The sequence below is a fragment of the Arvicola amphibius genome, chromosome 8, assembly GCF_903992535.2.
Source record: "Arvicola amphibius chromosome 8, mArvAmp1.2, whole genome shotgun sequence".
NCBI classification, from domain to species: domain Eukaryota; kingdom Metazoa; phylum Chordata; class Mammalia; order Rodentia; family Cricetidae; genus Arvicola; species Arvicola amphibius.
The window spans coordinates 52148969-52172186 of NC_052054.1; the positions used below are offsets into that span (position 1 = coordinate 52148969).

General features: G+C 46.4%; 1 protein-coding gene across 3 annotated transcripts; it reads left to right on the plus strand.

The window, feature by feature from the left end:
• The first annotated feature begins 2316 nt into the window (after positions 1 to 2316).
• On the plus strand, positions 2317 to 21578 carry Ddo (D-aspartate oxidase). 3 transcript variants are annotated; one of them, XM_038339422.1, is made up of 6 exons: positions 2341 to 2431; positions 3237 to 3293; positions 4224 to 4398; positions 5598 to 5706; positions 9913 to 10089; positions 19437 to 21578. In XM_038339422.1, the coding sequence occupies exons 3-6, from the start codon at positions 4227 to 4229 to the stop codon at positions 20002 to 20004; spliced, it is 1026 nt and encodes a 341-aa protein (XP_038195350.1). In that variant the 5' UTR covers positions 2341 to 2431; positions 3237 to 3293; positions 4224 to 4226; the 3' UTR covers positions 20005 to 21578. The 3 variants fall into 3 exon arrangements, with proteins under 3 accessions (XP_038195349.1, XP_038195350.1, XP_038195351.1); XM_038339421.1 differs by lacking the exon at positions 3237 to 3293 and having other exon boundaries at positions 2317 to 2431; XM_038339423.1 differs by lacking the exon at positions 2341 to 2431 and having other exon boundaries at positions 3237 to 3289.
• Positions 21579 to 23218: the final 1640 nt, after the last annotated feature.

Below are 23218 nucleotides of genomic sequence, written 5' to 3' on the forward strand. Positions count from 1 at the left end.
TCTCTCTGTGGTTAACCATGTAGGTTTCTGGCCTCTGCCCCTGGTTATACCATCCACCACCTGATATATCTCTTTCCTTTTCTTTGTTCATTTGGTCTTGGTGGTCTTTGGGGTCTTTGTACATTTCTTCTCCTCCCCTGAGCTTGCGCAACATCCATTTTTGTGCTGTTTATTAGAGGCCTGTCTTTTTTTTTTTCTTTTTTCTTTTTTTGGTTTTTCGAGACAGGGTTTCTCTGCAGCTTTTTTAGAGCCTGTCCTGGAACTAGCTCTTGTAGACCAGGCTGGCCTTAGAGGCCTGTCTTAATCCATCTGATACTAGAGAGACAAACAGCATCTCGATTCTTTAAAACTCTTTTAAAGTCTTTGCAATGTCCCTCAACTGAGGAACTAAACAGCAAGCATTTCCTGATTCTATCATCATGGCTATCACATGGGGTACCACACAGTCTGCATTTGGTTTTTATTCTCAGTTCCTGATAACTCCTAAAACTCCTTAGAACCTGGAGTGATAGGAACGTCTTTTGCATAGGGATGTACTGACTTGTGAATAAGGGCTTCCTTCATCAAAGAGCCTGGTCATGGAAAAGACCAAGGTATGATCAAAAGGCAGAGGCTCTCAGCATCCTTCATCACTCTCCAGGTAAGGGAGAATTGATCCTCAATGACCAAAGCTGTAGCCAGTCACATCTAGGGAAGAAAGTCTACATAAGATCTGAAGGGATAGGGTCAGCAGCTTCCTTCTGGCTCCTCCCCTACAGCCTCTGTACCAGACCGAGCAATCCAGAGTCCTGTGAGGTGCTGCAGCGAATCAGTTAGTCCTGGTGTGGGCACTGCAAGACCCTAGGTTTGTGGTGAAGCACAGGGCACTGCCTGAGGTTTGAGACTGTCATCTGAAGTTTGTCAAGGGGCAAGTCTTAAGGACTGAGCCCTCAACCCATGGCATCTGGTAGGTAGACATCTCCAGGTCGAAGGTGCCAGAATGGAACTGAACTAGATGAGAATTCTGCTGAACTGGATGGGGTGCCTGATGGAGAATCTGTTGTATCCGTTGCCAGGTGTGTGTGTGTGTGTGTGTGTGTGTGTGTGTGTGTGTGTGTAAGAAAAAGCAGAAGTGTTCCATAGTAAGTGACGGCGAATATGGGTACAGAAAGGGAACACACAGTCTTTTCCTCTCTGACACCTGAACTGCCGTATTTAGAGTCTTACTTAGAGGAGCCCAGCAGAGGCACATAGCAACTTGCAAAGGGACGCTCCTTTCCCGCCATTTTCAGGTAGGGAAACAGACTCAGAAGTCAGCTGCTTGGCTCAAGATAAGAGTGAGGACCCTGCTGGTTGAGAGCACGAGCCTGGAGTCTACTACCCAGATTGGCCTTTATCGTACAGGAGACCCCGGGCCTCTGCTCATTGCCCTGGATCTTCAGTGTATACATCTATAGAACGAGGAGGGTGCAATAGTGTCTATCCCATCTCAGGATAGCAGTGTTACCCGGTGGCACAGGCACGGGCAGTGCTAAATTTCCTATTAATATACCAATGTTGTTATTCTTAAATACGATTTGGGCTGGAGAGATGGCTCAGCCGTTAAGAACACTGGCTGCTCTTCCCATGGACAAGAGCTCTGTTGCCAGCACCTACGTAGGCTCACAACCAGCCCCAGGGAATCTGATGCCCTCTTCTGCCCTCAGTGCCCTGCGCTGGTGTACACATACCCCACAGACCACAGCAATTTAAATATGACATAAATCTTTAGAATATATCATCAAAACCGTGATACATCAGACTGCCTCTCTAGAAACAAACGACTTTGAAGTGATGATCACTGCATTGCACCGTTGACACTCAGCAGGTACTGCCTCCCTTCTATAAATATTTGGTTCCCCCTAACTTCTTTTCTAAGTGTTTCATCTGCCGTCAGGCTGGCATTGCAACTATCAGCAGCATTTCCCCGCCTTGCACCCTGATGGTCCCACCGTCTGCAGCTGCCCACCAGAGCCAGGTACCTAGCGGCAGATGGCAGACAACTCCGGACAGCGCAATGGGGAAACAGGGGTTTGGTTCTAGCTGGAACATTTTGGAAGGCAGACAGGCCACTGTTGTTTAGCATACAAACAGATCAGCTGGAGAAGCTCCAGCAGTGGCAAGCTGAAGTGCTTGGAAGGCAGACAGAGACAGGCCATGGGGGACGAACCTTCCTTAGCAGGCTTGGCAGGGATGTGGCTCCATGGAGCTTGCATGTTCCTCTCTCCTGGCCAGAGGCAGCTGCAGTGGAATGGGCCAATGGAGAGTGAGCATAGGGAGAAAGTGCTTAATCATTTCCCCAATGGGAAGGAGTCTTGTTTTCTCTGTCTCTTAGGAAACCAGGCTGACTGGTCACTGGAAAACGAGTGTTGGTGCCAGGGCCTCCGGGAGATACAAGGCAGCCTTCTCAGAGGTATTCGAATCCCCACTTTTGGCTCAGGGGTCGTTTTGTCTGCACTCTGGGAGTTTGGGGGGGTATGGCTTGGTGGGATTGGAGCCAGAAAGCGACAAGTCCCACCATGCCACGATCCTTCCTCTCTTTCTGGCTCTACTTTCCCTACCTGGGAGCTGGTTTATTCTTAGTCACAGATGGCTTTTGCCCTTGTGCCCTTACTAAAGCTGTGGATTAAGCTGCTGGGCAGGCAGAGCCACTGTGGAATAGCGGGGCTAGTGAGGACTTGGCTGTCTGTCTTCTATTACACCCCCGGGCTCCAGGACTTCCCTCCTCGGGTCTCCAGCCTTCTCCGCCAGACTGTCCTGTGCCTGGAACACTTCTCGTTTTCCCCTCAGCTCTGGTGGTCTAGTGTCTCAGTTCGCTTGCCCAGAAACACAGATCCAGCTCAGTAGTAGAAACAGCACACACTAAAGCTCCCTGGAAGGTTTCAGAGGCTCACAGTGGGAGTCCTGTGGAGTAAGGGAGGAAGCAGAGAACCCCCCTGCCCCCGAGTCAGAACTCACGGCCTCTGCCATGGTTGTTTCCACCTGACCTAATGCCCTGGCCACTGCTCTTTGCAAGAAGGGATTGTGCCAAGGGCAGATTTTTATGCTGACAGCCCAAACAGCTGGTTAGGTATTAATACTTTGCCCCCCAAAGGGGCAGTGACTAACTGGAATAATTGTTTCCCTCCGTCCCTCCCTCCCTCCCTCCCTCCCTCCCTCCCTCCCTCCCTCTCTCTCTCTTCCTCCCTCTCTCTCTCTCTCCTTAATTTGGAATTGAGCCTGACGGAGGGAGCTGGTCAGGGAGCAGATATAGCAAGAGAAAGAAGTGAAGGCAGGTAGGGGCTGCCAGGGGAGGGTACTGAAACCTTTGCTGCCCTCTTCACCTCTTCACCTCCCACACAGATGTCAGATTTTGGGCCCCCACCACAGGCACCTGGAACCGATGTTTTCCCCATGCCCTCCCACAAGAGGCCTATTTGGGAGAGAGCCTCCATGGCCTCTCATTTACCACTTCTGGAGCTAATAAGAATGCATTTGGTCTCATCTTCATGAGGGCATGGGCGCCGGAAGACCACGGGCCATTCCTTCATGTTATAGAACCATCCAGGGCACAGTCCAGTCAGGGGCACAGCGGCACAGCTTCCCTTAGTTTGAAAATACGCTGTCCAGGTGGGGCAGTTCAGACCCAGAGTTCCGAGAGCAGGAAGAGACAGTGATGGGGGGTGAGGAGGCGGGGAAGAGGGGGTTGATTTCCAGAGCTGTGAAGAAGGGAAAACGGTGATGGTTTCGGTCAATCGAGCTCTTCGTGATGCTGTTCTTCCAAACAGATGTGCACAAATGCTCCCACTGGTGCCTCTGTGTCTGCTCCCCAGTGGGTCCTAGGAGCAGAGGTCACAGCTCAGCACCTTCCCAGGCCTTGATTACCTCACCAGCACTCCCTAGGATGTGCCCGTGGCGGCAAAGTTCACGCAAGCGCACAGTGACTAGAAAGCTGCTTCCAAACGCAGCCGTGCGGTGGTGAGCGTGGCGGCAGAGCTAGGCTGGTTTTGTCTTGGTCACTAATGCCTGTAGAGACCTCGTGGCTCACACTGTTATTTCACGGAGTGAGAGTTTAAATATTTGCTGGCCTTCATCCACGGGAGCACCGGAAGGAAGTCTTACTCCAAGAGGGCTGCCTGATATAAGGAAAGAATTGTAGCCTGGACTTTATTTGGGCAGAGTGAATCCCTAAGCAAGGTGGACAGTTTGCAATTCTCTCCTCTCAGGCTATGGACCCCGTGCGCATCGCAGTCATCGGCGCTGGTGTGATAGGGCTGTCAACTGCCGTGTGCATATCCCAGGTGGTCCCCGGATGTTCCATTACTGTCATCTCAGACAAGTTCTCTCCCGATACCACCAGCAATGTAGCAGCTGGAATACTTATTCCTCACACGTATCCAGGTGAGAGAGGGATCTATTTGCAAGATGCTAATTTTACACTAGGTGCCTTTCTTGTGATTCTCGCTCAGAATTCCCTTGCTTATACCAGGCCCTAGTGAGTGAGCCTAAAGGCTGCCTGGTGTACCCAGGGCATCTTGACACCCAAATCACAGATTCCTCTGCTCTCTCTGTGGCTGAGTGCCTTGGTGTCCTAAACCAGCTCCTTCATCTTTCTGCCGTTGCTAGTGGAAGGCTTTGCTCTGTTCCCCAGATTTCTGCATGAGACGTGATTCGCAGCAGCACTGGTAATAAATACTGCTCCGTGCCAATCCGGTAGGCTCTTGTTAGGATCAGATGAGCTAATATTCACAGAGTTCCAAGCAGTGCCCTGCATAGAGCCATCACCCACCTGCATTTGCAATTATTCCTGCCACTCTGGCTGCTATAGTTTTATTTGACTGGCACTTGAATATGCATTAGGTCACCATGCTTGCTCAATCCACAGTTGAACTGGAATTGTCTGTTATTTGGGGATGAATTCTGTAGCATATGGTTCTTAGCCACTATTCTGTTTTTAGGGTTCAGGGGCAGGAACATGGGAATGCGTATTAAATTAGTTCTTCCCACTGACATAGGTCGTTGTAGGGCAGTCCATGAGGTCTAACAGAATTCTGCAGTGCAATTGTTACTTCTTCTTTATCTCTAAACAAGCAGCCTGTCTGCAATTTTGGAAGAGAGTGTTGCACTCATATAGACACATTTTCATTGATGACAATGAAATATTTATTTATTCAATATTAAAGGGATAGCCATTGGTTTTATAACCAGTGGTTTATTTAAAAGTCTTGCTACTAATATGTCTTTATTGACTTGGGGGCCCTGCTGGTCACCCTCCATGTTTCTAGCCCACTTGTAAGGAGTCTCTCAGTTCTTCCTATTGTCCCAACAATGTCCTTGGTGGGATTTCCTAGTCATACACTCATTCCTGCTCTGACTGGCATCTTGGGAACATTCCTTGTATGCTTCTGGCTCCTGTGTCAGGCTGCCATGCCTAGTCTATTTCCCTCCATCAATAAATCACGACAAGAGTGGGCCAGATAGACAGATAGACATTAGCGTTGAAAACTCTGTGTATCCTGTCTGACTGCTCCTCCCTGAGTACGTTAGTATCACGATCATTTCCTCTCTGCCACCCTTTGCTTTTCCCCGTGACTCCGCAGACTCGCCTGTGCCCACGCAGAAGCAGTGGTTTGCAGAGACCTTCCAGCACCTGTCCACAATTGCCAAGTCTGCAGAAGCCGCGGATGCGGGCGTTCACCTGGTGTCTGGGTAAGAAAAGGAATCTGGAGTCGTAGAATTAGAACAACACAGACAGATAGCAGAGATCAGCAGGACATATTTGTAAGAGGGAGGACTTAGAAACGGCTTCAGAAAACTTGAGAAACCCTACTTAACAGAATTAGTTGGCTTTTTGAAACAATAAATAACGATTGCAGTTTCTTATCACAAATATTTTCTTGAGTTTCTTCAAGGAATGTGAAATGGCTTGAAATATGGAGAAAAACAAGCAAAGATCTCAAATAGTGAATAAACCTGAGTTTGGGTGTGTGGAGGATGGAGCAGCTGATGGAAAGCGAAGCCGTGTGACATGGAAGGGGCCAGGAGACATTAGGCAGAGGGCTGTCTGATTTACTTGAGAATCATTAGAAAATAAAATGTCCCTCAAAAGTAAGTTTTGTAGTTGGAGGGCTAGTGTTGGGATTGAACCCAGGGCCTTGTGCATGCCAGGCAAATGCTCTGCAGCCGAGCCATATTACCAGTCCTAAAGTCATCTCTCCAAGTGCCATTTGGAAAATAGAGCTCCTGCAATGTTCAATATCTTTCTGTTTGATTGTTAATATTTGATAGAGAGGAAATGCATCCTTAAGAGAGGTTTGAGAATATAAATAGCACTTAAAAACATGATAATTTCACTCTACATCCTCTTAAATAGAGATAACTGAATATTTTAGCATCTTTAATGTAGGTCTCTATGTCATCAAGTGATAAAAGATGTTTGGCCCCTGCGCTATCCCATGTGTTGACACAGCCTTCTGGAGAGTAGGTATATGCTTATCTTTGATGATGTTTCCAGCTGTTATTTTGTCTTTCTGCCATCAAGACTATTTTAAAGGTACCTGTCTTGGAGCTGAAGAGATGGCTCAGTTGTTAGCACATTTTCTGTTCTTACAGAGGACCTGGGTTCAGCTGCCAGAACCCACTTGCTGGAACTCTGGTTTCAGGAGATCTGGTGCCCCTCTGGCCTCTGTGGACTCTTGCCTGCATGTAGTATACACAAAGGCATGCAGGCATACATGCATATACATATAATAAATAAGAACATTTTCCATAAGACAGGTAAGAAAAGTTCTAGGCTCCATGACACCTTTTCTAAGTGCATACTTCTATCAGAATGATTTCTGCTCTTTTTCTTTTTGCCTTCTGTGTTGGTTTGAATAAAAATAGCCCCCAGAGGCTCATAGGGAATGGCACTATTAGGAGGTGTGGCCTTATTGGAGTAGGTGTGGCCTTGTGGGAGGAAGCGTGTCACTGTGGGTGGGGCTTTGAGGTCTCAGAAGTTCAAGCCAGGTCTAGTGTGATCTGCTGCCTGAGGATCTGAATATAGAACTCTCAGCTCCTTCTCCAGTACCGTGCCTGCCTGCACGCTGCCATGCTTTCCACCATGACGACAATGGACTAAACCTCTGAACTGTAAGCCAGCCCCAATTAAATGCTTTTCTTCATAAGAGTTGCCATGATCATGGTGTCTCTTCACAGCAATAGAAACCCTAAGTAAGATACCTTCCCTCACCATATAATCATGAGGATGGATGGTGATATCCTTACTTTTTCAAAGTCCCTACCTAAAGTAACATGTTTTGCTTAATCATCAAGCTGTGAAGTTTGTTTTTTTTTAAAATGGCAGTTGTATTTCTCCAAGGTTAGTTGCTGAGCCATATTGAAGCATAGTGTTCACTGTGTTATGGTCATGCTGAACATGTTCCAAAACCAAGGGGAATTCATCAACATTTAGAAACAGAAATGTCCCAATAGTCTTCCACTTCAAAATTAAGGTTTTATAAATGTCTTGTGTACCTTTGATATAACTTTAATTTTCAGTTCATTCCTTCAAAAAGACTTTTGGTAGCATTCTCTGTACCTGGTCATCTAGGTCTTAGGGATATGACAGTGAAGACTTTTACATATAGTAATTGCTTAATAAATATGTGTTAAGTGAATTTTATAAAAGATAGACACAGTCCTGTTCTCAAGTGACCTGTGGGGAATGTTGTAAATCTCAAAAGTTACTAATGGGGTACCCACTACCAGAGGCTGGAGTGCAGACAGCTATGGACACATATGTCAGGAGAAGGAACTTGCTCCAGGAAATCCTCAGGAGCTGTATAGGAAACCCTCAAGATGAGTGTAAGTCAACACAGGTAAAGGGACAGAGAGAGGGTGGGTTCAGAGGAGACAGGCCCCAGGGATGTGGGATGATGAAGGACTCAAATAAATCCACAGGATTGAAAAGCCACAGGGGGTATTTTGTACAGCGAGATAACTGTTCCTATCTGCATGGCAAAGGCATTTTATCTGTAGCACAGAGACTAAATTGGGGGAAGAGAGATGAGACAGGATAGTATGGAGATAGAGTAGTGGATTTAGATGGGACTTAGGAATTAAGTCAGGTGAATGCTTTTAAGCACTTGGGATGTAGAGGCAGGTGGATCTCTGTGAGTTCTATGCCAGCCTGGTCTACAGATTTCCAGGACAGCCTGGGCTACAAAGAGAAATCTTGTCTCATAAACTGAAAAAGAAAAGTTATTGGTGTGGGGAAATAGGGATTAAGGAAGATTCTTATTATATCGGGGCTGGATGGTTAACGTTTTAGAATTGGATACTGCGAGAGGGAAGGGAAGGTGGCAAAGTTGTGGTGGTGGGCACGCAGCCCAGGCAGGGTATGCATAATGATTAGGAAGAAGACTCGTCATGCCCAAGTGGCACGTCTACCTTCTCGGGGTTTGCTTTGGTTGAACTGTTCTACTTAGAGACACAGACTCTGGTATGTTCACAACCACATGTTTAACTTTCAGATTTATATCTTGATGTTTTAGAGTAAAGGTGATTGCCAACTGCTGATGGAAATGGCCCAGTACTTGAAAAGTCCAAATGTGTAGCTGCTATTGACAGTCTGTTACCGGCTTCTTCTCCTTTTAATATCTAAGTTTTAAAATTGTTTTATTAATTCTTTGAAAATGTCATGCTATATACTTTGATGAGATTCATTCAGTGTTACAGGCTTCTTGTTGACCACCAATACCACTGTAGACTGATCAACCCCCACTGTACTGTGGTCTCCCCACCCCAGTAGGTTCTTCTTGTGACTACTGACTTCATAGAAGTTACACACCTGCTTCCTTCCAATTATCCAGGTGTGGTGATGCACACCTTTAATCCCAGCACTCAGGAGGCTGAGGCAGAAGGATCACTATGAGTTGAAGGCCAGCCTGGATTATATAGTGAATTCCAGGACAGCCAAGGTTACATAGTGAGACTCTGTCTCAAAATCAGTTAATCAATCAATCAATCAAACAAACAAACAAAATCCAACCAATTAAGATGTCATGTTCAAAAACAAGGCTAACTGTAGGCAGAGCTGCTGTTTCATTTCTTGGCTGCCCAGACCTGAAATAATCACACAGAAACTGTATTAATTACAACACTGCTTGGCCTATTAGGTTATGCATATTTCTAGCTAGCTCTTATATCTTAAATTAACCCATCTCTATTAATCTGTGTATCACCATGAGATTGTGACCTACCAGCAAGGCTCTGACAGACTCCGCGGGTGTCTTTCTACTTCGGTGGTTACATGGCTTCACTCTCCCGACTCTCCCTACTCTCTCTCTAAATCTCTTCTCAGATTTCCCACCTTGCTTTACTCTTTTAAGCCATTGGCTGAAAGCAGCTTTTTAATTAACCAATGGCAATAAAACATATTCACAGAATACAGAGGGGAATTTCACATCAGCTAACCTTTGAATTTCTTATATTTTCCCTTTCTTTTATACATGAAGTATTGTGCAAAAAAAAACTCTCCTCTAAAATAAATAGTCAACATGTAAAAAAGAAAATCATGGCAAAAACATTTCAGAGAAAAATAAATTAACTTGAAGATTTTACAAGGCATGCTATTTGGTTTTGCCATGCTGGGGATTGAAAATCTGGCCTGGTGCATGCCTGCTGGGAGCTCCACCACCCAGTAAAGCCCCAGCCTGAGAGCACTTTACAAATGCCTGCCTGCCTCCATCAGCTGAGAGGGTCTGAACTCAGCCGTGTAGGTGCCTGAACCCAAGGGGATGGAAGAGTTGATCTTTTCCTTTGTGTTTACAGGAAGTGAAGTTTTAAAATGCATGAGGGAACTTTATATGCACTTTTTGGAAAATACAAGGTTTCAAAAAATTTAAGGAGCCCCTCTTCCTTCCCGCACCTCAGGTGGCAGGTATTTCGGAGTGTCCCCACTGAAGAGGTGCCTTTCTGGGCTGATGTCGTTCTGGGATTTCGAAAGATGACCAAGGCAGAGCTGAAGCGATTCCCTCAATATGAATTTGGTCAGGCTTTTACAACCCTGAAGTGTGAGACCGCTGCCTACCTCCCATGGCTTGAGAAAAGGTTGGTTGAAATGTCCCTGTTTTCCTGTTTGACATGGTGATAAATTATTGCACAGATGTTCATAAAACACACAGCAGGCTCTCTGGGGCTCCTAAGGGCTCTCTTGGACTGTCTTGCTGCTCACAAATGGCCAGGACTCTGTGGAAGCCTCTGGAGAGTGTCCATGTGGCAAGGACTCATGGTAACTTTGTGCCTCATTTGTCCCCACTCCCTTGGAGAAAAGCCAGTTTCTGAGAAATCTTAGTTTCTTTGTTCAGAAAAGGGAGGCTTTGAAACAATACATTTACAACTTTACTTCTTTGGAAGAGAAAACCTTATGTTTATCATAACATTTTTTTTAGTTTTTTTCTCTTTTTTAGTAAAATAGCTTCATTATTATTATTTTGTTATTATTATTACTATGATCATTATTAATTTGGTTATGAATAAGCATATTGAAATTGAGGGCTTATCTAAAGTATGTAATTGCTTCCTTAAAATTCAGTTCTTAAACCTTTCATTTTGGCTTGGTTTTTAGCACTTCCTCTTCCTAGCTTTTTAGGGTACACAGCGAGAGTGTTTTGACTTGAAAGGCATCAATGCATTTCTTGATGGTTTGCTCATCCATTGTATGAGGTTGGGGGCTTGGGAAACATAAGCTCCCTCAATCCCCAAATCTGGGAACTGGGTCAATAACCCTTATCTGAAATGTTTATCACCAGAGGGATTTTGAAATTAACTTTTCTTTCTGTTTTGCTTTTTAATCTACTTAATGAGCTGGCATCTGGCCAGATGGCTAATATGGTGGATGACGAAGGCTACCTGACCCCTTTTCTTCTATGAAAGACTTTGTGGAACAGGGGCAGGGCCTTGTTGCAGCCCAAAAGGAACCCTTTAGGCTGGTGCAAAAATGGGGTAATGTCACTGTGAGGGAATGGGACATTTAGGGCTCACTCTGTGGGCTGGGCAGACCCAGATGGGTAGCCACACAGTCCCTGCTGTTCCTTACACTTGGGCCTGTTCTGTTGCCTCCTACGCCTCTTCCCCACAGTGCGAGTGCTCAGCCTTCTGTGTCCTCATTCCAAAGGGAACATTCCTCCCAGCATGCCTCAGCACCTGCTAGGATGGTACATCAACCCAGAAAAAAGATATTATTTTATTATAACTTAGACTGTTAATGTATTCCAAGAACAGAAAATCTCATCTCCTTCTCAAACATTGCCCATGGTGTCCAGAACAACCTGGCACACAAAAAGCCCTCAGAGGTTTAATCACCCATGCAGGTAATATTTTATATCTTGGGACAGTAAAGTCACCCGCTTGGCTGCTTTTTTGCTTGCTGTCCCAGGAAATAAATCACAGAGGCAATACATCTCCTGCCAGGCAGCCTACCTAAATAAATTACCCTGAAGAAGCCAGAGCCACCCCGCATTTGATGACATCTAGGAAGCCTGGTGGTCCCTTTCAGTGCTGGAGGTCTAGAATTTAGCTGGTTTCTTTCCAGGACACCAGGCCTTATCCTACGGCACCGAGGTGGCCCACACAGAACACAGTGCTGACCTTCCTGTCCATACTGATTGGCACTGCTGTTGTTTTTTCTGGGCAGGCCTTGCATCCCCCAGTTTTGTGTGTATTTTTTTGTGTTTTCCCACCGGCCTGACTCTTGTGATTTCCTAGGAAGTTATATAAAAGTACACACCGGCATTGCACACCACCTAAGGGACAGGCTCTCCCAGTTTTATGTCTGTCCAGCTTGCTCCTCCTGTCCAGTGCACAGTGGGTCTACTAGAACATAGCCTCCCTCTGAAGTAGCCCTTAGGGTAGTGGTTCTTAACCTGTGGGTCACAATCCCCTTGGGGTGGGGTGGGTCACATATCAGATATCCTGCATATCAGATATTTACATTACAATTCATAACAGTAGCAAAATTACAGTTATGATGTAGCAATGAAATAATTCTATGGTTGGAGGTGACCACAACATGAGGAACTGTATTAAAGGATTGCAGCATTAGGAAGGTTGAGAATCACCATCCTAGGAGTTGCCTTCCTGTCCCACATCTGTTGCCCAGTGCCTGGTCAGGAGAGTGTGAATCTGTGGGCTCCAGCACAGGGTTGAATGTGTTCTCTGTTGGTTTTCATGGGTGGGTAAGGACAGAATGTCAAAGGTGTTAAGGGAATGCTGCCTGTGTTTCCTGATGGTGGCGGTAAGGCTTATAGGGAACAGGTGAAGGGTGTGTCAGATGTAATGGCCTTGGTGGCTCTAAGGCATCTTCCTGGCTGGACTTTCTTCCTCAACACCTCCTCTATGGTCTAAGGGAGCATGGCAACTCCCCTTCCAGACCAATGCCTATAGAAGCCCTGGACCATATCCATATACTCTCCTCCAAGGAACCAGAGGCTGCTTTACACCTGATGCCTGGTGTGGCCTGGAGATTCGTTTGTATTCATGGAGTAGTGTCAGGCTGGGGTGGACACTCAGAGAGCTGTGCCACAGCAGGCAGTTCATTGTGAGGGAGTTAGCGAGGGCCAGAGTTAGCAGACAAGAAACGCTTTGAGGGCAGAATTAGACTGTATGTATTTGGCTGCTGTATAAACCTAAAATCCATTTTAAAGCTCTAACTAGGGGAACTTAAGTGGGGCATAGCGACAGGAAGCGTTGCTATGAAGAAACTGGGTTTCCCCTGTAAATCTGTATGCATATGACTTGCCAACTGAAATTTAAACTAGGCTTATTTTTCTTCTTGTTTTTGAACAAATTGGCTGCACATGGTTGATTTTTTTTTTAAAACTCTGGTAATAAGGTGCGATTCTTTGGTTTGAGAGCAGGGATTCAGCTGGAAGGCTGGTTAGCAATGTACATATAATAATCCCAATTTAACTCTCTAATGAACTTCCTGTCCTTGATCCCAGTCCTGACTGTTTCTACCTCTCTTCATGTCCGATACTCTTCATCTTCAATATTCCTTCCAAGCCCCTCAGTGTGTTTTTCTTCTCCACTCCAACCTGTTTTCCCATGGGGACTAAAAACTCCTTCTGGTTGACTTTGGAGAGCCACTCCCCGCCAGAATCACCCCTATTCATTCTAGAGTGAGAGGAGAGCTGACGACTTACTCAGAGAGATGTCCTCCATCAGTGCTGGAGCTGTTAGGATCAGAGCCACTGGTGGCCCTACTGAACCAGGATTGGCCCCATCGTCGTTAAGCCAATTAAACACACTAGTGACAGTGGAAAGCAGAAAAAAGCAGCCATGTTCAGTCTAGCCACATTGTGAAGAAGATCAGAGGGGCCTAGTCCACTCTCCAGAGCCAGATTGCCCTTCAGGGTGCTAAAATTAGGCTTGAGTTTAAATAGAAGGCCAGAGGTACATATAGCTGAAGCGCTCTGGTCAGGGTGAGGTCTGCTTTTCTCCGTTGTGTCCAGCTCCAGTCTTTCCTGCAAGGCAGACTAACCAGTCAGGGCTCTGTAAAACCTCTTTCCAGGAGACACCCCCTCCACCATCAGACACGAGTGTCTCAGCCTTCTTCTCCCAGCATGAGATTCCTGGGGAAATCTCAATTTCTTGGTGTGCATTTTTCATTAGTTTCATAGCTAAAATGAGAGGCACAAATGTCTCTAGATTATCTTCACTCCTGCCAGGGTGGGCACCCTCAGCTCTGAACCCCAACTCCAGGCAGCCGTACCCTGCCTCCGGCCTCCTCCATGCTTTGGGAATTGGTGCCCGCACCCTCCGAAGGATGATGCTCAGATGCCTAAGATGCCAGCTGGGCATGTGGACAGTGCCGGCCTCCATCCTCTACCAAGACACAGAGTTTCCAGGGCATATAGTCTGCAGAGGTGTTGGCACCAAGTCTTTCTACCTTCTCTCCAGGGTAGACTTACAGCTATAGTACGAGTTTTCACCTTATAGCACGGCAAGGCAGAGGGTTATGTAGATAACATTAGCAAAATAAGGTATAGCCTGTGTCGAAGGAATGATTGGCAGCTTAGAGCCCACCTGGATTTTAAGTGATTTAAAATGTCTATCCTTCTTCATTTTCTAGTCATTAAGTGTTTCAGTGAGTTGATCCCAGGTGAGCGGGGCCCAGGGCATGGTTGGTAGTTCTGTGGAGTTAGCTCGCCTCTTCATGGGGCTGTGCCCTCCCTCCTGTCCTGTTCCCCCACCAAAGGGGCCCTGCTCCCTATTGCCAGTGCTCACTGTATCTCCCACAGAGCCCTTCCTTCCTGCTAAGCACTCTTAGTTAATAGAGCTCCCTTTCCTCATGGATTATGGGGACGTGGTGTGCTCTTTTTGCAGATTGGGGTCTCGCTCCGTTGCCAGACTCTCCAGAGGAAAACGATTGAGTCTTTTCTGTTCCTAGTTGGTCTCCACAACTGCTGTAGTAGCAGCTTCATATGGTTGTAAAAGCAACTTCTAGGCACCTGGTCATTTAAGTTAATATCTGACTCTGGATACAGTTTCCTCCTCTACACTGGTGCCAGGCTCTTACTGTATTTGCTGGAGATATGTAATGATGGGTGAGCAACACCACACGCTCACACTGAAACAGGACTGGCTGACCTGTCTGGATATGTGCAGCAGGTCTCTTCCTGGAAAAGAGGTTCAAGAGGGATCCAGTACAGCGAGTCTGGCCGAGCCTTCCAAAGGCCCAGCCGTACATCCATCACCTACCCCATCTCAAGTGACATGTTGGGCTTTCATCCCAGCTCCCAGCAAGGGCTGTTGAAATAGAAAAGAAGAATATTTGCATTTATTGCATTCTCACACAGACATGACAACGTATTCCCTAGTTAAGGAAACAAGTTCAGTGAATTGAAGAATTTGCAGGAATCCTGAGACTGGTAAGTTCCCTGAATTAGAAAAAAAAATAACCCTGAGTTCTGATTAGAATGGCCGAGGACAGGACATAATGTTCAAAGGCTAGCACGTGGAAGCTGCAGTCTATTAAAAGAAAAACAAACCCAAGACAGTGTTCAAAAGAAGGGCTAGTTAAAACCTTTAAGGAGTCTCCATGGTCATAGTTAAATATAAGTGACACGCAGATGTGAGCAGGCCTACCCACGGGTTACATGGCTGGGCTTGTGTTCTATAGGAGTGTGGCAAACCCTTCACTCTTCTTAGTTTTCTGGCAAAGCTCCGATCGAGCGCCTGCAACTGTGGTGTGTCACGTGTTTGTCAGCCCTGGTCCAGACCTTGTCCCCTCTCATTTCCACAGCGAGCTGCTGAGGGCAGTCTCACACCGACACGGAGGAAGGGAAGGCTGGAAGCTGAGAGAAGCTGGCCAGCTTACTAAGGTTATAGGGAAAGTGGGGGGTGGATGCCCCACTTCCCAAAAATCTTTTTTTGGTGCCTGCTTTCTTTTCTTGGACAATTTCATGTGGGTACATAATGCATTTTAGTTGTTTTCAGCCCCGTTACCTCCTCTGTTGAAACCCCTTGTCCTGTTTGCTTCCCAGTGCTGAGATAAAACAACATACCCACAGCAGCTCGGGCAGGGAGGCTTACGTGTTCCAACCACTGTCTACCATGAAGGAAAGTCAGAACAGGAACTCAAGCAGCGCAGGGACCTGGAAGCAGGACCCTGGAGACCGGAGCTGATGCAGAGGCCATGGGAGATGCTGCCTACTGGCTTGCTCCCCAGGACTTGCTCAGCCTGCTTTCTCATAGAACCCAGGACCACATGCTCAGGGTTGGCCCCAACCACTGCGGACTGGGCCCACCCATGTCAATTGCCACTCAAGAAAACGCCCCGCAGTTTGCCTACTGCACACTGATGAGGGTGTTTTCTCAGTTGAGGTTCGCTCTTTGCAGATAACTCTAGCTTGTGCCAAGCTGACAAAAAACAAAAATGAACAAACCCCAAACAACACTTCCTTCTTCCAGACAGCTCCTGTTCTGCTTTTGTGTGTTTTCCATTTTTCTTTCTTCTGACCCCTTGAGTTTAGCAGTTACTTGCAGAACCTGGGTGGGGGGTTGTCTACTTACTAGAAAATGGGAGGGGAGGTTCCTCCTCCTCCAGCATCTACCAAGGGAAGGGTGGGGTCTCCAGGACCCTCCCCATCTGTGATGAAATGTTGATGGGTCCAGGATCGTGCAGCTCCCAACAGCTGCTGGCAGTTCATGATTGCAACAGCTGTAGAATGTCCATTAGACATTTTTTCCCAGCACTCCTCCCCTCTTCTGGCTCTTATATTCTTTCCACCCCATCTTTCAGTGGTGCTGGTGTTTATTTCTTAAACACCACAAGCGCAGTACAGAGTGCTGGTTAGTGCCACCGCAAAACACCAATTTTTCTCTTTCTCATTCTTTCTTTTCTCTTTCTTTCTTTCTTTTTTTCTTTCTTTTTCTCTTTCTTTTTTTCTTTCTTTCTCTCTCTCTTTCTTCTTTTTCTTTTCTTTCCTTTTTTTGCAGCATTCAGCTTGAGAGAACTACTTCACCTTTGAAAAACACTGTCCGTTAGTGTGCATCCAACGCACATAATCTCAGTTTCCAAATTGTTCCATGGAGAGAGTGGAAACTCCCGTCCTCCCTCCTTTTCGTCACTCTGCCACACCAGAGGTTTTTTTTTTTTATCATTATAAAAAAGATTTTATTAGAATGTTCTATATTAATGGAGAGTTTGATATCCTATAGGGGTGGGGTATTTGCAGGCTTAAATGCAGAGTATGCAGAAGCTCAGACTAAGAAACTGGAAGTCTCAGACAAGAGGAGAAAATGATGCAGCTGTGTCTGAGGCTAAAAGCCTGGATCACCCTGGATAATATTTTCTTTTTTTTAATTTTTATTAAAAATTTCTGCCTCCTCCCCGCCTCCCATTTACCCCTCTCCCCCCTCTACTCCCCCTCCCTGTCCAAAGAGCAGTAAGAGTTCCCTGCCCTGTGGGAAGTCCAAGTTCCTCCCCCCTCCATCCAGGTCCAGGAAGGTGAGCATCCAAACAGGCTAGTTCCCCCCAAAGCCAGTATGCGTAGTAGGATCCAAATCAAGTGTCATTGTCCTTGGCTTCTCAGCAGTCCTCATTGTCCGCCATGTTCAGGGAGTCCGGTTTTATCCCATGCTTTTTCAGTCCCAGTCCAGCTGGCCTTGGTGAGCTCCAAATAGATCAGCCCCACCATCTCAGTGGATGGGAGCACCCCTCCCAGTCCAGACTTCCTTGCTCATGTTCTCCCTCCTTCTGCTCCTCATTTGGGCCTTGGGAGCTCAGTCCGGTGCACCAATGTGAGGTTTTTATTGGTTATTTGTGGCCCTGTGTAGATGTTGCCAGAATCCTTGGCTTTCTTGCCGCAGGTAAATGCCATATCTTTCCCTTGGTTTTCTGAATAACGAGCAAAGATACATAGGGTGAAAATTACTGCTTGAAACAACCTCTTGGACTGAATGGAAAGTACACTCCAGGTTGAAGTTACTGGGGGCTTAGCACAGCTGGGCCTTCTGTAAATATTTAATATATAATACATGAATCCAATCCAGAGGTTTCCAGCTGTCCTTCAAATCGCTCAGTGGTGATGTGGGAGTGGTCCCTCCAGTGGGAGAGGCTGTATTGAGTAAGGGACTGAGCTCGGACCAGCAACCACCTTCTGCTGAGCTGTGGAGAAGATGCAACTCTGCTCCCCAAAGCTGACTGAGCTGCTATTGGGGCCTGTGATGCCAGGAGCAGCCATCCTGTTTACTCTCCTCTACTTGTGAATTTTTCTAGAACTGGGGACCAGTGCCCAAAGCTGGTTCCTTCCAAATCATAGTGCAAGTTTCAGAGGAACTTTCCAGACAGAGAGTAGAATGTCAGTCTTTTCTTGTTGTGTTAAAATGCCGCCTTCGAGGCTCATCTTTATGCTATGTCCAGAAGTTTCTGACTTTTCCTGGGTTTTCCTTCACATGAAACCTTTGTTCATCTGGCACGGAAGGGAGGTGTGCTGAGAACCATCTTGTACGCCTCTGCTCTCTCAGAGGTAGGGAGGGCAAGGCACCCACACTTGTTTCTGTTGTCAGTCTTGACTTCCCCATTTTCTCTCTGGGGTGTGCTTAAGGGACAGCAGACAGGGAGATGGAAGTCTCTGGGCTACCACTCTCTTTGTCAGAGTTCTGAGATGGAGCCAATGTGTGTTAGTGTGTGTGTGTGTGTGTGTGTGTGTGTGTGTACATGTGTTTGAGAGTGTGTATGTACATGTGTGTTTGTATGTGTACATGTGTGTCCATGCGTGTTCATGCATGTGTACATGTGTGTTCATGTGTGTGCATGTATGTGTGAGAGTGTATGCACATATCTGTATGTTTATTAAACTTTACCCTGTCAGCTATCTACGCTGCCTTCCAGTTCTCTTTCTGGCCCTTGAGAAAGGGCATTGTGCCTTCCAATATTGTTGTCCCCCTTAGCAATGTTTTGCTTCTAGATCACCAGCCTGTATCTGTTGTACAGAACTGCCAAGCGTCTCTTATATTAAATCCCTTGTAACCTATAAGAAACCTAGAAATAAGATTATAGGATTACAAGGGATTAAGATGATGAGATTACCAGGGGTTATTATTTTTTTAATGGCTACAGAATTTCCACATTGGAGATGAAGAGAGTTGCTGGAATGGGTGGTGGCAGTGGTTGTACAACAATGTGAGCTTACCTATTGCCACTTACAATATGCCTCTGGAGCTGTACACTTAAAAATGGTCCAAGTAGTGAGGTTTTGTGCTGTGTACATTACCCTACAATTCAACAGTGATTACTAGGTTTACTAAGCCATTCCTTCTCATTAGTGAAATATTTGGTAAAAAAAAAAAAAAAAGCTGTCGTTTATTCCATCAGTTGTATATTTTGTTCCTTTTGTGAAAACATTCTCTGTGTATGTGTGTGTTTGTGGTGTGTGTGAGACAGAGAGACAGAGGGAGAGGGGCAGAGACAGAGGCAGAGACAGAGAGCACAGCCGTCTACCAGAGCGAGCTGACTGACACAGAGCCACACGCAAGGACGGACAATGCGTGGCGGTGTGCGGAGGTCGTGACGGGGTGCGGAGGTCGTGACAGGGTGCGGAGGCCGTGACGGGGTGCGGAGGCCGTGACGGGGTGCGGAGGCAGCAGAGTCTGAACAAGAAGTGCTTGACGGTTTAAAGCACACTGAGTCAACTTGGCATTTATTTCGCATTTAGATATAGGAACTCTGTGAAATGTTTTAAGAGCAAGGCATATGATTTCTTTGTTTTAGACTTCCATAATAGGTTTTCATTTAGGACCAACCGAAAGAGTCTTCATTGGCCCAGGATGGAACTAGACTGTGCTGCCGGGAGCTCTGGAAGCTCCCAAGATTTTGTTGTTCCCGTGGGCCTGTCCTATGTTTCTGGCAAGTGGTGAGAGGTGGTTAAGGCTCACCCGTCTCTCTTTCCCAGGTTAAAGGAAAGCGGAGGTCTGCTACTCACCAGGAGAATAGAAGACTTGTGGGAGCTGCAACCATCCTTTGACATCGTGGTCAACTGCTCAGGCCTGGGAAGCCGACAGCTTGTGGGAGACTCCATGGTTTCCCCTGTAAGGGGCCAAGTGCTTCAGGCACAGGCCCCCTGGGTGAAGAATTTCATCCGAGACGGGAGTGGCCTGACGTACATCTACCCTGGTACATCCTACGTAACCCTGGGAGGAACCAGACAGAAAGGAGACTGGAATCTGTCCCCAGATGCGGAACTTAGCAGAGAGATTTTTTCTCGATGCTGTGCTCTTGAGCCCTCCCTCCACAGAGCCTGCAACCTAAGAGAGAAAGTGGGCCTGAGGCCCAGCCGGCCAGGTGTGCGTCTGCAGAAGGAGATCCTAGTCCGAGGGGGACAGAGGCTCCTTGTGGTCCACAACTATGGCCACGGGAGTGGGGGCATCTCAGTGCACTGGGGCTCAGCTCTGGAAGCCACCAGGCTGGTGATGGATTGGATGCGTACCCTCAGGACCCCAGCTCCTGTGTCAAAGCTGTAACTGACACCAGATGTCAATGAATGACCCCAGGTGATGTTGGTCAGCACAGTTCAGGGTTCACGATGGGTCCTCATAATGTCTCCCTGGCTGGAAAGTTGACTCTGATCTTTGTTTTCACAATTAGAAATCATGCAACACAGTAGACTCAGAAAGCTTGCCACTAACGACATATGGCACAAAACTCCATTTTGCCCAAATATGTGTTATTAAAAAATGTTTAGCCAGGTGATGGCGGCATATGCCTTCGATCCCAGCACTCGGGACGCAGAGGCAGGCCACTCTTCGTGAGTTCGAGGCCAACCTGGTTTACAGAGTGAATTCAGGACAGCTAAGGCTACACAGAGAAACCCTGTCTTGAAAAACTAAAACAAAACAACAAAACAAAAACTTGCTATCTGGGGTAACATTTGGGGAGGATCTAATGCTAATTCCTGTGAATGATATATGTGATAAGGATTTTTGTATCTTTCACTCATAAACCCGTAATAGGAGACAATGTGTGGGGAACAGTTGGATCCCTGTCGGTCGTGGAGTTGTGCGAGACCCTCTTAGGTCATAGAGCCAACCAAACAAGCGTTACGATCCCTTTAAATAAGGCCGCACAGTGCAGACCGCCTGGCTTTAACTGGAGACAAAGCATGGTTATTGCCAGCGCAGGCAGCCGCCGCTTCCTCCCCTTGGCTGGAAATGATGGTAGAAGAGGGAGGTGGAGTTGCCTACGAAAGCATCGCCAGTTTGGGAGCAGCTAGGTGTCCGTCACTGTGTATGTTTTGTTGTTTCTGGGACCAAACACCCAACAGAAACAACCTGAAGAGTTCGTTTGCTTGTTGTTTTGGTCCACCATGCCAAGGGTGGGCCCTTTAGAACAGAGCTGTTCCACTCATGCCTGCAAGAAAGCAGAGTAGAGGGGCAACAGGAAGTATCAGGGCCAGGTACAGCCTGGACACCCGCCACCCCAGTTTATACCTCTTCCAATCAGCCCCTACTTCCTATACTTCTCCCTTCTCCCAATAGTTCATTCAGTTCTTGAATTCATCAATGGATTAAGTCATTGATTAGGTCGTTTGTATCTACCCTCAGCCCCACCCAAAGGGATGTTTTAGTAATCATCTAAGTAATCCCACATCTCGTAAAGCTGACAATGGGGATCTACCATGGCAGTCACCTAGGCTGCATGTTCCATTACCACAAGTGATGGAGAGCCGGCTGGCTGCACAGTGAATGAGCGTGGCTGAAGATTGAGTAGTCTGTGCAACCAGAAAGCTAATTGGCTAATAGAGATGGACCAGTCATTTTAAATGACATAAAATACAAAGTATTCTTCATGTTAAGTTAAAAAGTATTGGGGAAGAAAGAAATGTGTCTTCCAGTAAAATAAGTTTGAGAATTGCTGAGTTGAATAATTTAGCGTGATTCCCTAACCTAGCCTGTGCAGTGTGGACCCTCAGGAGTACTCTTGGCTTAGGAGAAAATGTACCCATTCACTGAGATAAGCAATCCTGGGGCATGGATATCATTTAATTCTAGAGGAAGGTGCCTTTTGTTTCTTAATAATAAAGTCTATCTTGAAGGTATTTGAGGGAGGTGTGAGATTAGTCATAAATACGGGGACAGGGCCGGAGAGATGGCTCAGCAGTTAAGATTGCTCACAACCTCCTAGAACTACAGCTTCAGGGAGTCCAAGGCCCTCTTCTGGCCTTCGTAGGTATGTGCGCGCACACACACACACACACCCCTTACAGTGTTCTGTTGGTGTGAAGAGACACCATGACAACAGCAACTGGAGATGGTTTACAGTTTCAGAGATTTAGTCCATTATCATCATGGAAGGACATGGTGGCATGCAGGCAGACATGGTGCTGGAGAAGGAGCTGAGAGTTCTACATCCGGACCCATAGACAGCAGGAAGAGTGAGAGCCACTGGGCCTGACTTGGAGCCTTGAAACTTCAAAGCCCACCTCACACTTCCTCCAACAAAGCCACACCTCCCAGCCCCTTCCAGCTCCTCCCAGCTCCTCCCAGATAGTGCCACTCCCTGATGACCAAGCATTCAAATATATGAGTCTATGGGGGCCATTGCTATCCTTACACACACACACACACACACACACACACACACACACACACAGATGCACACACATATACATTCAATAAATGTTTAAAAGTTATTTTAAAATGCAGAGATGAGAAGATTCCCAGCATAGCTCATGTTCATTTTCCTGTTGAAGTTTTGCACATGATTTTGCATGTGTTTGAAGGAGCGCTATGCCAAGCCTTCAGAGACTGCAGTATTTTGATGAGCTATGAGTCTTGTTAAACCAAGCAGTGTTATTTCTATTAATTTCCACCAGGGGGTGATATTGTATCAAACTCAAATAAACTGGGCTGGAAATTTAGAAATGACAAGAAATAAAAAGTAGGTAACTCTGTATGGCATGAGTGAGGGTGTGTGTGTGTGTGTGTGTGTGTGTGTGTGTAGACATTAGCATATTTATTGCCAAAATCCAATGATTCTGAATTTTATTTAAAGTAGGTAAGAAATGCATGTGCTTACGTCACAAAACACATGCATCGCATGGGAAATATATCATGATAGATGGGCATTTTAACAAGAAAAGATAACATTTCTAATGATTAAAAATAAACACAAAGGCTGCAGCAAGCACAGGTCATGTCTTGCACTTCACAGGGCCATTACAATATTTTTCATGCAATATATTTGATTACGTTTTTCACCTCCCCCAACTGCCCCAAGGTCATCCTCATTTCCCTACGCACACAACTTTTTATTCTCCTTCTTTCAAAGAATTAAAAAAAAACTCACGGAAACACAAAAATGAAAAACAAAACAAACAAAAAATTCTTCCAAACCCAACAAGACAAAAAAATACTCAAATAAAACAGATCAAAACAAAAAAACCCCAACCAAACCGCAGGAGCTTGTTCTTTGTTGGCCAACTCCTCCTGGGCGCAAGGCCTGCCTTGGAGGGTGGCTGGTGAGCCCAGTGGCACTCCATCAGAGAAAAGGGATGTTTCCTTTGCCAGCAGGTGTCAGCTGTAAACAGCTTCTTGGGTGGGTGGGATCCTGAGAGTGTGCCCCCTCTCAGTGCTGGGCCCATCTGTCTTGAATGTATCTTAAGCTCACCCATTTGTTTCTTGCACTTGCGTCAAGGCTGCTGCCTTCTCCCTTTGCTTCTCGAGTCTCTCACATACC